Source organism: Melanerpes formicivorus, unplaced genomic scaffold, assembly GCF_026170545.1.
Source record: "Melanerpes formicivorus ecotype bairdi unplaced genomic scaffold, bMelFor1.0.p_v2 SCAF_14, whole genome shotgun sequence".
Taxonomy (NCBI): domain Eukaryota; kingdom Metazoa; phylum Chordata; class Aves; order Piciformes; family Picidae; genus Melanerpes; species Melanerpes formicivorus.
Genome location: NW_027142366.1, coordinates 1,609,182 through 1,623,919, shown reverse-complemented (window position 1 = coordinate 1,623,919; position 14,738 = coordinate 1,609,182). Strand labels below are relative to the sequence as shown.

The 14,738-nt window shown below is 55.7% G+C and overlaps 1 protein-coding gene across 1 annotated transcript in view; it reads right to left on the bottom strand.

Annotated features, from left to right (window-relative positions):
- The window catches only part of CACNA1H (calcium voltage-gated channel subunit alpha1 H), a 136,411-nt gene that overhangs the window by 82,444 nt on the left and 39,229 nt on the right, over positions 1–14,738 (bottom strand). Inside the window, exons 6-8 of the mRNA XM_068146523.1 lie at positions 12,738–12,830; positions 8,939–9,731; positions 4,543–4,955 (exon numbers count right to left, since the gene is read on the bottom strand). Of these exons, the coding sequence (XP_068002624.1) occupies positions 4,543–4,955; positions 8,939–9,731; positions 12,738–12,830 (1,299 nt within the window). The remainder of the gene's footprint in view (positions 1–4,542; positions 4,956–8,938; positions 9,732–12,737; positions 12,831–14,738) is intronic.

Here is a 14,738-nt window from a genome sequence, read left to right as displayed (position 1 = left end):
GCACGGACAGTAATGCTCCGCTGCCTCAAGAGGGCTCCGTGAGACTTCTCTGCAGAGCGCTGCCGTGTCCCGGGATGCAAGGCCAGGAACTAGGCACTGGAGCTGCTCTCTCTGCCATGCCATATGCTGCTCAGTACCCTCCAGCCCTCCCACACACAGAGCACTGATGCCTGGGTAGCTCTTTGAAAGAAAAATGGATGTGCTGTGCCCATCTCTTTGCAAAGCCAGTGATGACACTGGCACAGGCTGCCCAGGGAGCTGGTGGCAGCCTCAGCCCTGGAGGTGTTTGCAGCCAGGCTGGAGGTGGCTGTGAGCAACCTGCTGTGGTGTGAGGTGCTCCTGCCCATGGCAGGGGGTTGGAACTGGCTGAGCCTTGAGCTCCCTTCCAGCCCTGCCAATTCTCTGATTCTATGACTATGAGGCATGAGAGGCCAGGAAAGAAAAGCAAGCAGCCATCAGTAATATCCTGGGGACTGGGAGTTTCCTTACAGACAGCAAGGTCTGGGGAGGGCTTCCCTGGGGCTGCTGCACTGACTGCAGCCCACTGATAAAACCAATCAGTGGCTGACAACAAGTGGCAAGAGTCAAGCCCAGGGAACCTGCTTAAACCAATGTCTCCATGGGAGGTGATGCTTAGCAGTGCTTCAGGGCCCAGGAGCCCACTGCCTGTGCTGTTGTCAGCAGGCACAGAGCACTGGAGGCCTCCTCAATGCCAGCCCTGAGGCAATGGATGCAAACTGGAACACAGGAGGTTCCCCTCCCCATGTGAGGAAAAGCTTTGCTGTGGGGGTGCTGGATCCCTGGAGCAGGCTGCCCAGAGAGGCTGTGGAGTCTGCTGCCCTGGAGACTTTCCTAACCCAGTGGATGTGTTCCTGGGTGACCTGCCCTAGGTGATCCTGCTTTGGCAGGGGGTTGGACTGGATGATCTCCAGAGGTCACTTCCAACCCCCACCAGCCTGTGACTGTGTGACCCGTGCTCTCTGGCTAACAGCTGAACAGCTCAGTGGGGGCAAGGGAAGCAGAGGAGAGCTGCAGAGCTGCTGGCTCTGTATGCAGCTCCTAAACTCTCACAACCTGGGGGACAGCCTCCAGCTTTGCCCTTTGGAGGGTGAAGAAGGAAAGATGATGGCAGCAGCCATGCCTGGTTAAGAGCCTGGGGAAGGCTCAGATGCTCTCACCTTAGGAAGCCTGCTCTGAGCAGAGGTGCAGAGTGACTGTGCAGCATCCATCACTCAGTGACCAGGCAGCTGTGACCAAGCTGTGCTACCTAGCAAGCATCACCACGTACCCAAATGAACCATCCTCACCTGCCCTCCATCCCAACACCATGCTGTGGGTTTCTTACAGCTTCACTTGGACTCCCCCTCCTCCTCTCCACACAAAGCCAGGCCCTCACCTTGTGTCTTGAAGTGAATTCTCACATGAGGAGGGCTGGGAGTTCTGAAGCCAGCCTGCTCTGCTCACAGGAGTCCCAGGCTTCCATGCCAAAACGTCTGAGAGGCTAAAGCCACGGTCTGTTGCTTTTGGAGAGAGCCTCAGCCTCTGCTGCTGCCCTGGAGGTCACTCTGCTGAGAGGAGAGAGCTCGGGCAAGGTGTTTGGAAGCTGAGCTCTGACAGCTCCACAACTCATTCCCCTGCTGTGTCCCAGAGACACTTCAGAGTCAGGCACGTGGAGGAACTTTTACAGGTTTCACCTCAAAATTTCTCCCTTTTTATTGGGCTGGGCAGTGCCTGTGAGCAGAGCTGGCAGGACTCTGCTGCTCCGTGGCCAAAAGCTTCAGAACCTTTATTGCCATTGGCTTTGAGATGGTTTAAAGCAAATCTTTTACGAGGCAAAAGCCAACAGAAACCTGCTGGCTACAGGTTCCCTTTGTTAGCAGCAAGGATGTAATTATCACCATTAGCTTTATATGGCTGGCTGTGGGCAGCCTCCAGGCAGCCCAAGTCACTGGGGTCAGCCCTGGGCCCCTCACTACAAGAAGGAAACTGAGGAGCTGGAGTGTGTCCAGAGGAGGATGGAGAAGCTGAGGCAGGCTCTGAAGAACAGGGCTGGTGAGGATGGGTGAGGGAACCAGGGGAACCAGGGCTGTTTAGCCTGGAGAAGAGGAGGCTGAGGGGAGACCTCCTGGCTCTCTACAGCTCCTTGAAAGGAGGTTGGAGTGAGGTGGGGGTTGGTCTCTTCTCCCTAGTGTCAGGAGATAGAATGAGAGGATCACAGATCCCAGGATGTTAGAGGTTGGAAGTGACCTCTGGAGATCATTGAGTCCAACCCCCCTGCCAGAGCAGGAGCATAGAATCCAGCACAGGTCACACAGGAACACACCCAGATGGGGCTGGAAATGCTCCAGGGAAAGAAATGGCCTCAAGCTGTGCTGGGGGAGGTTTAGGTTGGATAGTAGGAAACACTTCTTTCCTGCAAGAGTGGTGAGGCAGGGGAGCAGGCTGCCCAGGGAGGTGGGGGAGTCCCCAGCCCTGGAGGTGTTGAGAAGAATGCTTGGCCATGGCACTTTGGGACAGGTTTTAATGGCCACATCTGCGTTGGGCTGACAGTTGGGCTCGACATCAGAGACCTCTTCCAATGGAAACAGCTCTCTGATTCAGTCCCTGGGCTTCTCACCACAGCCTGCCTAAAGCTTTCCCCCAGCACCCATCAAGGCAACGTCTGCAGGCTGACAAAGCCATAGCTGCCTGACAAAAGGGTATCCATGCAGGAAGGCAGCCTGTGTGAGGAATGATGCTCTGCTCAAAGGCTGCTGACAAGCTGTGCTGCCTTGTTCTGAGACTTGCTGTGGAACAGCTAAGCAGGCAGCGAGCTGACAGTGACAGCTCTTTCTGTGCTGGGTTTGGAGCCTCCCTGCTCTAGGTGTGAGCTGATTTATTGTTCCTGTGTTTGAGCTGAGCGCTTGCTCCTGTGAAAGAAAATACCTCTCAGAGTGCACAGAAGAGGGAGGTTCAGAGCAGAGAAGTGGAGAGAAAATACAGCAATGGTGCTCTGGTTTGCCATGGTCCCAAGCGGGACTTGATGCTGAGAAGTGCTAGAGGAGAAAATGCAGAGCCTGTGGTCCTGCCTTTGGGTGCTCTGTGCTGCTCCCTCTGCTTTTCCTCCTCACTCCTGAGGGGACAGGCCCAGGCAGGAGGAAGAGCTTTAGAAACAACCTTGACCTGCTGCTGATCCTGCAGTGGGGATTTTTCTGGGGGGAGTGGGGCACTGGATGAACCTTTGCCTGTCCACCTCCCAGCAGATGAGTACAAGGATCACCTAACTCACTGCCTACTCTGCACCTGAATCAGAAGCAGCACAGGAAATTCCAGAGGACATCTTGAGAACACACTTGAATGTAACCACCTTTGGCCCTCTTTCCTTTCCCCAGGGAAGCAAAGCCCAGGAAGGCAGCACTGGCCTCCAGAGTGACCAACTGGAGCTCCTCGGGTGACTCACATCCCTCTCCCACCGCACAGCTCCCACCAGCCGACAAGGACAGGCTGTCCTCAGCTGCCAGCACTGCTTTCTGCCATCAGCATGTTCAGAGCAACGCTGGGAACAGCAGCAATTCTCTGCCCTCCCCCTAAACACTTAGAAGAAAGACTTACTGACACCCTGGGAGATCCATTTAATGCTTTTGGAGCCTCCAGGGAGAAAGGAACTTCTCTTTCCCACCCTTTCCCTCCCTCTCCCTTTCTGCCTCCCTCTCCCTTTCTGCCTCCCTCTCCCTTTCTGCCTCCCTCTCCCTTTCTGCCTCCCTCTCCCTTTCTGCCTCCCTCTCCCTTTCTGCCTCCCTCTCCCTTTCTGCCTCCCTCCCTCTTTAAATTTCTATTGCTTTTAGCATTGCTTGATCATTCAAGGCTGTTTTTGTTTGGTTGTTTGGTTTGGTTTTTCAAGGGCCAGGATCAAAGAAGAAATTCCTGCCGAAGTCCGCGGGGCACCACCCTGCACCATCTGACTCCCACCGGAAGACAATTCACACTTCTCTTGAGCAATTCACGGCCAGCAGCTGGGGCAGTTTGAGCTGTCACATCCCCCCCCTCACACACTTCAGCTCCCCACACCTCTGCGGGGCTGCTGGCCACCACCCAAGCTCTGCCCTCACAGAAGGATGCTCCTGCAGGGTGTATAGGGTTGGACTGAGCTGGAGTTTGCTCTCCCCACAGCATCCTCCTGGTGCTGTATGCTGCAGCAGCAGTTGATAGCACAGCAGAGTTGTGGCTGCTGCTGAACGAGGACCCAGGCTGTGTCCTTTCAACGTTTCCCTGCCCCAAGAGGATGCTGAGGGCTGGGCAAGATCTTGGGAGGGGACATGGCTGAGCCAGCCTGGCCAAAGAGGGGGAGTGCTCTGGTGGCCCCCAGGCCAGGGCCAAACCACCACACAGGCTCAGGTGCTCAGCCTCGCCCGGCGTTGCCAACTCGTGTGCAAACCTCTCGCTGCTCCCCCGACGTGACTCCAACCAGAGTCACCCCCAAGCCATCAGCCCCTGAGCCCACAGCCCCTGAGCCCACAGCCCCTTAGGGCTCTCCCTAGGGCTCTCCCTAGGCCCTGCACTCACCTGCTCGTGGTACTCGATGCCCATGCTCAGCGTGTTGACCAGGATGGCGATCATGATGCCCCGGTTGAAGTATTTGCTCTCCACGATCCTCTTCAGCTTGCTGCCAAAGGCCTTCCACAGCTGGGTGACCTTGTTCCTCTCCTTGGGTTTCTTCTTCCTCCTCCTCCTCCTGCCCCGCTGCTGCTGGAGCTGGTCCCTGTGGTCGCCGTGCCGCAGGTCCTGCGTGAACTCGTAGACGCTGTTGCCGTCGGAGTCGCAGCTGTCGGAGTCGCTGAAGGCCAGCTCGGGGTCCTCCAGCAGGCTGGCACAGAAGGGGCAGTCCTGCAGCTCGCAGGTCAGGGTGCCAGGGGGTGGGCTGGGCAGCGGGCAGGCCACGCTCAGCCCCGACAGCCGGCTGGGCGTCCGCCGCAGGGCTGCAAGGGAGACAGAGAGGCAGCGTGAGGCAGCTCGCAGCCTCCACAGCCAGCCACCAGCGCTGGGAAGGGCCTCTGAGCTCACCCAGACCAAACACACAGCCTAACCCTCCCCTGGGGCAACTCCAGGCCATTTCTTCTGGGGGACAAGAGCCCAACCTGGCTCCAGCCTCCTCTCAGGGAGCTGTAGAGCACCAGAGGGCCTCCCCTCAGCCTCCTTCTTCTCCAGGCTGAACAACCTCAGGTCCTTCAGCAACTCCTCACAGGGCTGCTGCTCTAGATCCATCACCAGCCTCCTGTGCCCTCCTCTGGACCTGCTCCAGCCCCTCAATGCCTGAGCCCAAATCTCAACCCAGACCTAAGGGGTGGTCTCCCCAGTGCCCACTGCCATGGTTCACTTGATCAGATGGTGCTGGCTGATAGGTTGGACTTGATGATCTCAAAGGTCTTTTCCAACCTGGTTAAATCTAGTCTAGTCTATTCCATTCTACTCTAAGCAGATGGTGCAGCAGGGCTGTGCAGGGCAGAGCAGCTTCTGCCCCATCCTCAGAGCCTCACACAGCCTTCTGGCCATCCAGCTCAGCAAGCAGCTCTTGCTTTGCATCATTTCCCCCTCTCTTCTCACCTCTCTGAGCCCAAACACCCACTCCTTAGCTCCATGGGCTTGGGGCCAAGGGGCCTCTCACCACAGAGCTTGGCACAGCCCTTCTGTGCCCCGCTGCTGGGGGAGGGCTGACTGCCACGCCTCTGCCTTTCAATTAGTGTTGATTACATCTGACCAGGCTCACATCATTAGTGGTGATCTGAGCCCTATCAGGCTGTTACACCCAATTTAGGTAACACCTCCATTTAGTTCATAATGAGGAGGGAGAGGGTGGAATGGACCAAAAAGGTGACTACCAACCATGGATCAGGGCTCAGAGTCACAAAGTCCCTCCAAGGCTCCTTTGTCCCTCCTTCAGCCTCTAATAACGCTCAGGTAAACTCTTTGCTCCAGGCACAAACCTGAGTGTTCAGGATGTTTGATGAGCAAACCCATTCCCAGGTGCTTTGGGGTGTGAGGAGAAATGCTGAATGCCCTTACAGGGCCAGGGCATGGAGATGAGATGGACATAACAGCCTTGCAGAAGAGAATCAGAGAATTGTCAGGGTTGGAAGGGACCTCAGGGCTCAGCCAGTTCCAACCCCCTGCCATGGCCAGGGACACCTCACACTACAGCAGGTTGTTCAGAGCCACCTCCAGCCTGGCTGCAAACACCTCCAGGCATGAGGCTTCCACCACCTCCCTGGGCAGCCAGTGCCAGGCTCTCACCACCCTCAGGGTGTAGAGCTTTCCTTCTCCTGCTCATCACACCAAAGACACCAGAAGGACCAAAAAGATTTGCCCCTTTACTCAGCCTGCAAGCAGCACTGCACACGAGCATGGTGTCACTGATGAGGGCTGATCTGGTGAGGAAGGACTGCAGCTGAAGCTCAGCAGTGTGGAGAGCAGAGGAATTGGGCTCCTCAGAAACCTTTCAATGCTACCAAAGTGTTAAGGATGATGTGCAAGGCCCTGGCGCCAGAGAGGTCTTCAAAATACCAGAGTCTCCTTGGCTGCCTGCTGAAATAACCTCCCAGCATTGCAGGGCACAAGAGGAGGGAGGAACAGGCTGTACTTTTATGCTGCTCAATTCCACAACAAAAGGAGGGGAGAGAATACTCTCCCACAATTGCCTCTTTCCCAGAAGACACCAACCTTGCCTCCAGCTGGGGCCGCGAGTGCCCTGGCCGCTAATGCCTCCTTAATGCTCTCAGTCATCACTTGTGTCCTCTCCTTGCACAAGTCCTGCTGGGAGCAGACTGCTTCTTGACTCATGAGAGTGGAGAGAGAAGTGAAAAAGCTCTCTCTCTGCCTAAGGAAGCTGAGGAGGTTTGGGTGAGCTTGTCAGTCCAGCTCCCCTTCCCCACCAAGCACAGGGTAAGGACTTGATCCCTGGTGAGTACTTAGCTCCTTTGCAAAGTTTAGGCTGGGCTGGAGGAACATCAGCTGGAAGCTGAGCCTGGCAGAGCTACACCCTCAGGAACCAGCCTCTCTGGCACTTAAAGATCCTCCTGAGGCCTGGAGGGCACATCCATCATCCTGCTGCGTGAAGGTGGGTGCAGCGCAGAAATGACTCCAGCTCAGCCCTGGCGCTGCGGCAGGAGGGGCTGCAGCAGGGCTGGGAAGGAGGGCTTGGAAAGAACCAGAGCTGTGGAGGGGAAGAGCTGGGCACTGACACATTGCATCATGGGGTCTCCAGATGGACCTGGCACACTTGCTTCCCTTCACAGCCCCTGTGCTCCTCAGGGTGCCAGATGAGCTGCTGCTCCCCAGCCCAGAGCTGTGGCAGCCACCCCTTGCCCTCGGTACGACACCTCTGGCACAGCCACATTTAGTTTGAAGCATTTCAGCCTCCTCTGGGCTGAAACACCTCTGACAAAGAGGACCATCAATAGCAACTCAATCTAACCTCCCTCTTTCAAAGAACCACCACAGGCTGCATGACAACCTCCTGAATCATTGCAGTGGCCCTGGGATGTCGCAGCTGGGGCCCAGACCTTGGGCTCTCTTCTGAAGAGGACTCCAGCAGCAGATCCTCTTGCAAGAAGGAAGAACCAAACCTCCGACCTGAGCAGCACCTTCCACGCAAGAGCTCCTCTGCCCGTCCTTGCCTTCCCAGCCCCAGGATTCTGCAGAGCCTGGGTTTTTATCTCAAGGTAAAGAAACATTCTCACAACAGGCTTTGCCAGCCTGCCTCCTTACAGAGGAGCCAGCCATTCAGACAAAGCCCTTGCTTCACAGCAGAGCGCTGCCGCTAACCTTGCCCCCTCCTCCTGCCCTCCTGCTGAGCTCCCAAGGACTCAGAAATGTCCGGGGAAGCAATGTCTATAAACAAGCCACTTCACCCTTTTGTGTGAGAGCACTCGAAACCAAAACAAAGGCAGCCCCAAAGCCAAGGCACCCAACCTCCCCGGCGAGCAGCCCCTCCTGTGAGCCCCACCCCCAAGCCAGGCGCATCCAGCACCAGGGGAAGTATTTGTGTCCCTGCACACGCAGGCAAACAGGGTGGGAAAACACAGGCACTGAGAAAAACCCAACCAAACCCAAACCAGACCAAACCCAAACCAAAACAAACCAAACCCAAACCTAAACAAAACCCAAACCAAACCCAAACCTAAACAAAACCCAAACCAAACCAAACCCAAACCAAAACAAACCAAACCCAAACCTAAACAAAACCCAAACCAAACCCAAACCTAAACAAAACCCAAAACCAAACCAAACCCAAACCAAACCAAAACAAACCCAAAACAAACCAAACCCAGCCAGATGAGGAGTGTCCAGAGAAGGGCAATGAGGCTGGGGAGGGGTCTGGAGCACAGCCCTGGGAGGAGAGGCTGAGGGAGCTGGGGTTGCTTAGCCTGCAGAAGAGGAGGCTCAGGGGAGACCTTATTGCTGTCTACAACTACCTGAAGGGAGGTTGTAGCCAGGTGGGGGTTGGTCTCTTCTCCCAGGCAAGCAGCACCAGAACAAGAGGACACAGTCTCAAGCTGTGCCAGGGGAGGTTCAGGCTGGAAGTGAGGAAACAGATCTTCCCAGCAAGAGAGATTGACCCTTGGGATGTGCTGCCCAGGGAGGTGGTGGAGTCACCATGCCTGAAGGTGTTGAAGATGGAATTGGCGCTTGGAGCCATGGTTTAATTGTCATGAGGTGTTAGGGGTTAGGTAATAGGTTGGACTTGATCCCTGAGGTCTTTTCCACCCTGATTGATTCTGTTATAGGCTGAGGCAGCTGGGGTTGTTCAGCCTGGAGAAGAGAAGGCTCCTGGGACACCAAATAGCAGCCTTCCAGCACCTGAGGGGAGCCTACAGGAAGGATGGAGGTCACCCCTCGGTCTCCTTTCCTCCAAGCTAAAGAGCCCTCAGCTCCCTCAGGAATCCATCAGCCTGTTTGCCCTTACCATGCTCCCCGACCAGCTGCTGCAGCTTGCCGTAGGAATCCGCGCCCAGGTTTCCAGGGCTGTTAGCCACCGCCGCGGGCGAGCCGCCGTTCCTCTTGCCTTTGGGGACCGGGGCAGAGCTGGCTCTGCCGGTGGGGGAGGGCAGGATGGTTGGGTAGTTCATGCTGCCGTGGTTGGCGAGCCCAGAGGTCAGTTTGAGGCCGGCGGGGGCGGCGGGAGGCCTGCAGCCGCCCTGCGGCCCCTCGACGTGGCAGTCCGCGTGGTAAACGCTGTGCACGGACTCGGCGTCGGCGGCCGGAGCGGGGCCCCGCGGCTTGGCCGAGGGGGAAGGAAGCATCAGCTGCCCTGCGGGTTTGACCACCTTGAGCTCCAGGTCGCAGAGCTCCGGGTTGGGGCGCGGCGGCCCCCGCGGGCTGCCGTTGCTGATGTGGTAGTGGTGGTGGTGGTGGTGGTGGTGGTGGTGGATGAGGTGGTGGATGGAGGCGATCCTCTTCCTGCCCCGCCGGCCCTGCCCGCCGCCGGCGCTGTTGGGGTTCACCTTTTTGCGGCGCTTGCTCTGCCAGTTGTTGTAGAGGCGCAGGGTCCTGCGCTTCACCTTCCGGGCGATGTGGCAGAGGTACTTGAGCAGCTCCTCGTAGCAGCTGCCCGGCTCGGAGAAGCTGGCGATGGTGCTGTCGTTGGAGAGGTAGCGCGCCCGCTGCTCCTGCATCAGCTGGTTCTCCCGCTGCTTCGTCTCCGAGAACTGCGTGGCGATCACCACCAGGCACAAGTTGATCATGAAGAAGGAACCCACCTGGAGCAACGCACAACATGGGAGAATGAAGCAGGCTGGAAAAGACCTCAGAGCTCATCGAGCCCAACCGATCACCCAGCACCATCTGATCAACTCAACCATGGCACTGAATGCCTCACACAGTCCCCTCTTAAACACCTCCAGGGATGGGGACTCCACCACCTCCCTGGGCAGCACAACCCAATGCCCAACCTCTCTTGCTGGGAAGAATTTCTTCCTCACCTCCAGCCTAAACCTCCCCTGGCACAGCTTGAGACTGTGTCCTCTTGTTCTGGTGCTGGGTGCCTGGGAGAAGAGACCAACCCCCACCTGGCTACAACCTCCCTTCAGGGAGGTGTAGACAGCAATAAGGTCCTCCCTGAACCTCCTCTTCTGCAGGCTAAGCAACCCCAGCTCCCTCAGCCTCTCCTCACAGGGCTGTGCTCCAACCCCTCCTGCAGTCCAGAGGCTGAGGGGTGACCTCCATCCTTCCTGTGGGCTCCCCTCAGGTACTGGAAGGCTGCTATTAGGTGTCCCAGGAGGCTTCTATTCTCCAGGCTGAACAACCCCAGCTGCCTCAGCCTGTCACAGATTCCACCAGGCTGGAAAGGAGTTTGCAGGTTAGCAGGGGGTCATGCAAAGGCAAGGTGTGGCAGCTTTAGGCTGTGCCTAGAAAATGTTGACACAGATCTTGAAGAGGAAGTAGTAGAATGTAAATAAGGCACCACTGGATGTGGAAAGGAAAACAATGAGAAGGCCTAAGTGATGCCACTGGACAGAGAGCTAACATAAAGGCTAGACTGAGAGTTGGGGCTGTTCAGGCTGGAGAAGAGAAGGCTCCAAGGAGACCTTACTGTGACCTTCCAGTATCTTAAAGGGGGCTACAAGAAAGCTGGGGAGGGACTTCTTAGGGTGTCAGGGGGGGCTGGGGGGGAATGAATCCAAACCAGAAATGGGTAGAGTGGGATTGGATGCTCTTCACCACCACACTTGTCTGTGCCTGAAGTGTGGTTCCTTAAGGCATCCTGAGACTGCCAAACATGCCCAGTCTCAGGCTCTGCTTGCCAAATGCCATGTCAGCATGTGCCTGAGCTGCTAAATCTGCTCCCAAGCCCTGCTGCATTAGTTTGGCAATGGCCAAGCCAGATGTTGACAATAGCCTTCACCACTTCCCTGCCCTCAGCACTGGTGACTCTTGCTGCTGGCACAGGGGGTACGGACCACGAGGCAATGCCTCACCACCACAAAGCAGCTCGCTGGGCTTCTGAGCTGGTTTCCAGCCAGACTGCAAGGAAAGGAGATCTGAGTACTGAAGCTGCCTCTTCTCTCCCTCTCTCTCTTCACACCATGGCACAGAGTCTCCTCCTTTGGAGGAGGACAGTCCAAGTCCATGCATCTGTGACCCTGTGTCTCTCTGATGGAGAAATGCATCCCCAGGAGATTCAGGGCTCCTGCCAGGGCCTGATCTGCTCTCTGGTTGGTGGGTGTACATGGGGGATGCTGAGTTTTCAAAGTGAAGTCCCAAGGACAAGAAAGGGATCTAGGGCTACATCCTGCTTCAGCTGTGGAGGCCACAAGCTGGGTTTTCACCACTTGGGTTCATGAATCAGCCAAAGGCAAACGTCAAACCTTCCCCGGAGACCATCGGGCGCGGAGGGACTGACGTCAAGAAAGTGCCACTGGCTGCATGGCCAAACCTCTGCCTCCCCTCAGCAGGAAACGTGTGGATTTCATCTGCACCATTGTCTGCTGAGCCCTCAGGGGACACTCTTGGGAGGTGGCTTGCAGTCCTCCCCTCCAGTTTGCAGTATCAGCCTGGATACTGCTTGAGCAGCAGCAAGGATGCCATTCCCAGCTCAGCTCCAGGAGGCTTGGAGGCTGGGCAACTGCTGGCTTTTCTGCAAAGATCCTATGTAAAAGGAGGGCTCAGAGGAGTGGAGCATAGCTCTCTGCTCTGCATGGCCCATTGCTGAGGGCTCAGAAATCCCTGGCTTCAGGATGCTCTTCTTTACTGGGAAGCTCTCACACTGCCCTGATCCACACCTTTCCCACTGGTGGTGGGAGCTGTGGTGGCCACAGGCTTCCCAAGGCCTTCAAGAACCACATTGATGAGGACAGATCTATATCAGTCTCTATATCTCTATCTGGATCTCCATCTATCTCTCTATCTCTACCTCTATCTGTATATCTATCTATCTATCTATCTATCTATCTATCTATCTATCCATCCATCCATCCATCTATCCATCTCTCTCTCTCTCCCTCTATCTCTCTCTCTCTCCATCTAGCTATCTATAGATATACAAAGACTCCCCAGCCACCAAACCACCTTGAAGTGCCTCTGTCCCACGTGCTGCTTGACACATACCTGGTGCTTTCCCCTTTGCTCTCCTCCTGACTTAACTGCTGAGCTCTTCCCAGGTGCAGAGCCCTGCAGAAGGCTGTGCCCACTGTGAAATAAGAGCCTTCCTACCATGGAATGGAAGCTTTCCCAGCCAGCCCCCAGTGGTTCCTTTGTTTGAAGGGATGAGAGCACCCTCAGCCTTCAGGAAGGTGCATTGGTCTTGCTGCTGTTATTTGAAGGGCTCAGGTGAAGCTCAACAGTTTGATGGCTGTCCATGGAAATAAAGGGGGGGGGAGGTTCCCCTGGCACATGGAGGAGGCCAAAGGAAGAAAAGCTACAGCCCCTCTGCCTTTTACTGTCGTTCTGATCATCAGTTGCTTGGCCAAGGCATGGCAGCTAGGACACATGAAGGTGACGAGACCAAGACTAGGAGAGCAAGAGGGAGGGGAAGACCATATGGCTTGACAAGCTGTGACTATGCATCATCACATGCCACACTGAAAAGGACTGGTGGAGCCAATAATCTGTCCCTGCAGCACTCATCACAACCTGCATGGTTATGCTTCATGGCAGGAGGAAGGTCTCCCTCTCAGTCCTAGCTGGCTCTGCTCCATGGAGAGCCCAGGGAAACCACTTGAGCCCCCAAGGACAAGGGAGAGGAGCAGCTGAGAGGTCATACTTACTATGATAAGCAATATAAAATAGATAAAATTGTAAAAAGAGTGTGCATCCATCACATAATACATGATGTCAACCCATCCTTCCAGGGTTATGACCTACAGGAAGACAAAGAAAGAAAGTGTAAGAGCAAAAGTCAACCACCAGAGGTGTTGGCGCCAGGCCCCTGGGAGCGCCTGGTGCTCATCACTCCGCAGCACCTCTCAGCAGCCACCCAGGCCCTGCTGCACTTCCCTTCCCAGTTGGCTTAGGACAGCAGCAGTGTGTGACCAAAGGACTTGCCTGAGGTCTCTGCAGGACTCTGCTGCAATTAAGAAGATGAAGCATGACAACAAACCAAACCATCTGAAGTGCTGGCTCTGAGGCAGGGCAAAGAGATCCCACGGCAGGATTGGACACCGGGCAGAAACCTCTCTGTGCAGAGCTTCCACCTTAGGCTCCTGCTTTTGTAACACAACCCATGCAATTCCTGAGGTCTGCAGTCAATTCTGGGTCCAGGAAGCAAATTCTGTGTGTGTGTGAGATTCCTACTGGCTGACCATGGCAGCTGCAGCACTCCCCAGTGTCAGAGCAGGAAAGCCTCTGAGTGGAAGGGAGTTGCTTTAATTAAACACAGCATTGATTTCCTACACATTTCCTCACTCTTCCTTCCACTACAAGAAAGAGAAGCAGCTGAGGGTTTAATTAACACCACACAGGCTGTGTGCAGAGCAAGGCAAATTCTGCCATGTAATTTACACTTTTTAGTTAGGTAAAGCATCCCAGGCTCAGCCTGCTGCTGGGCCTGGAGCTGAGACCCCAGCACAACTGCCACCAGCACCAAAGCTCCTCTCTGCATTTCCTCACACTGAGGCACCTGATTTGCTATGCCTAATGTGAGCCTTGGTGGTGCCAGCAGGAACCCAGAACTGCTGCCTGCCTCCAGCTTCAGTGGCATCACTCCTGGACCAAAGCATGCTTGCAGGGAAGGAACTGTGAGTGAGCTTGGGGAAGGATTGAGCCTCACTGGTGCTGAGAACTTCCTGCATGGTGTGCCAAGGCTGCCCCTTGAAGCATTTGCTGCTGAGGGAGCAAACAGAACAATACTCTTGTCACACCTGGACTCCAACCATTAACCCAGCACTCACAAGTCCACCTCTAAAGCACATCCCCTCAGCACCACATCAACACAGCCTTTAAACATCTCCAGGGATGGGGACTCCACCACCGTGCTGGGCAACCTGCTCCAGGCCTTGACAACCCTTTTGGGGAAGAAATGGTTGCTCATGTCCAACCTAAACCACCCCTGGCACAACTTGAGGCCATTTCCTCTTGTCCTGCCACTTGTTCCTTGGGAGAAGAGACTAACCCCCACCTGGTTCCAACCTCCTTTGAGGGAGCTGTAGAGGGCCAGAAGGTCTCCTGTCAGCCTCCTTTTTCTCCAGGCTGGCTAACCCCTCAACACTCTGTGCTGTTCCAAGTCCTCTCCTTTCCAACTGGATGGGCAAGACAGCATCACAGAACCACAGAATTGCTCCAGCTGGAAAAGACCTCTAAGCTCATCCAGTCCAAGCAGCAACCCAACAGCACCATGGCCACTAAACCCTGGCCCCAAGTGCCATGGCCATGAACACCTCCAGGGATGGGGACTCCACCACCTCCCTGGGCAGCAGGCTCCAGTGCCTGACCACTCCTGCAGGAGAGAAGTTCTCCAGGCTGCCCCAGCAGGGCCTCCAGCCATTCACTCTTGGGCATGAACCCCAACCACATTGGGCAGAGCTCTTCACTGGGTTTGAACTGCCTGGCAACCCTCAAATGCAAGGTATTAAACTGATTAAACCCAGAGCCCTGGCTCCAAGAGGAGTTACCTGAGGGCTGCTGTTGGGCTTCTGCAGGCTCTGCCAGCTCCCCACCTGGGAAGCAGCTGCTGAGAGAAGAGCAAGGGCCAGCCAGCAGTCAGAGAGGCATTTTTCTTGCACACTAGACAGCATTTTCAGCAAGAATCAATCAAGGCACCACATTTCTCC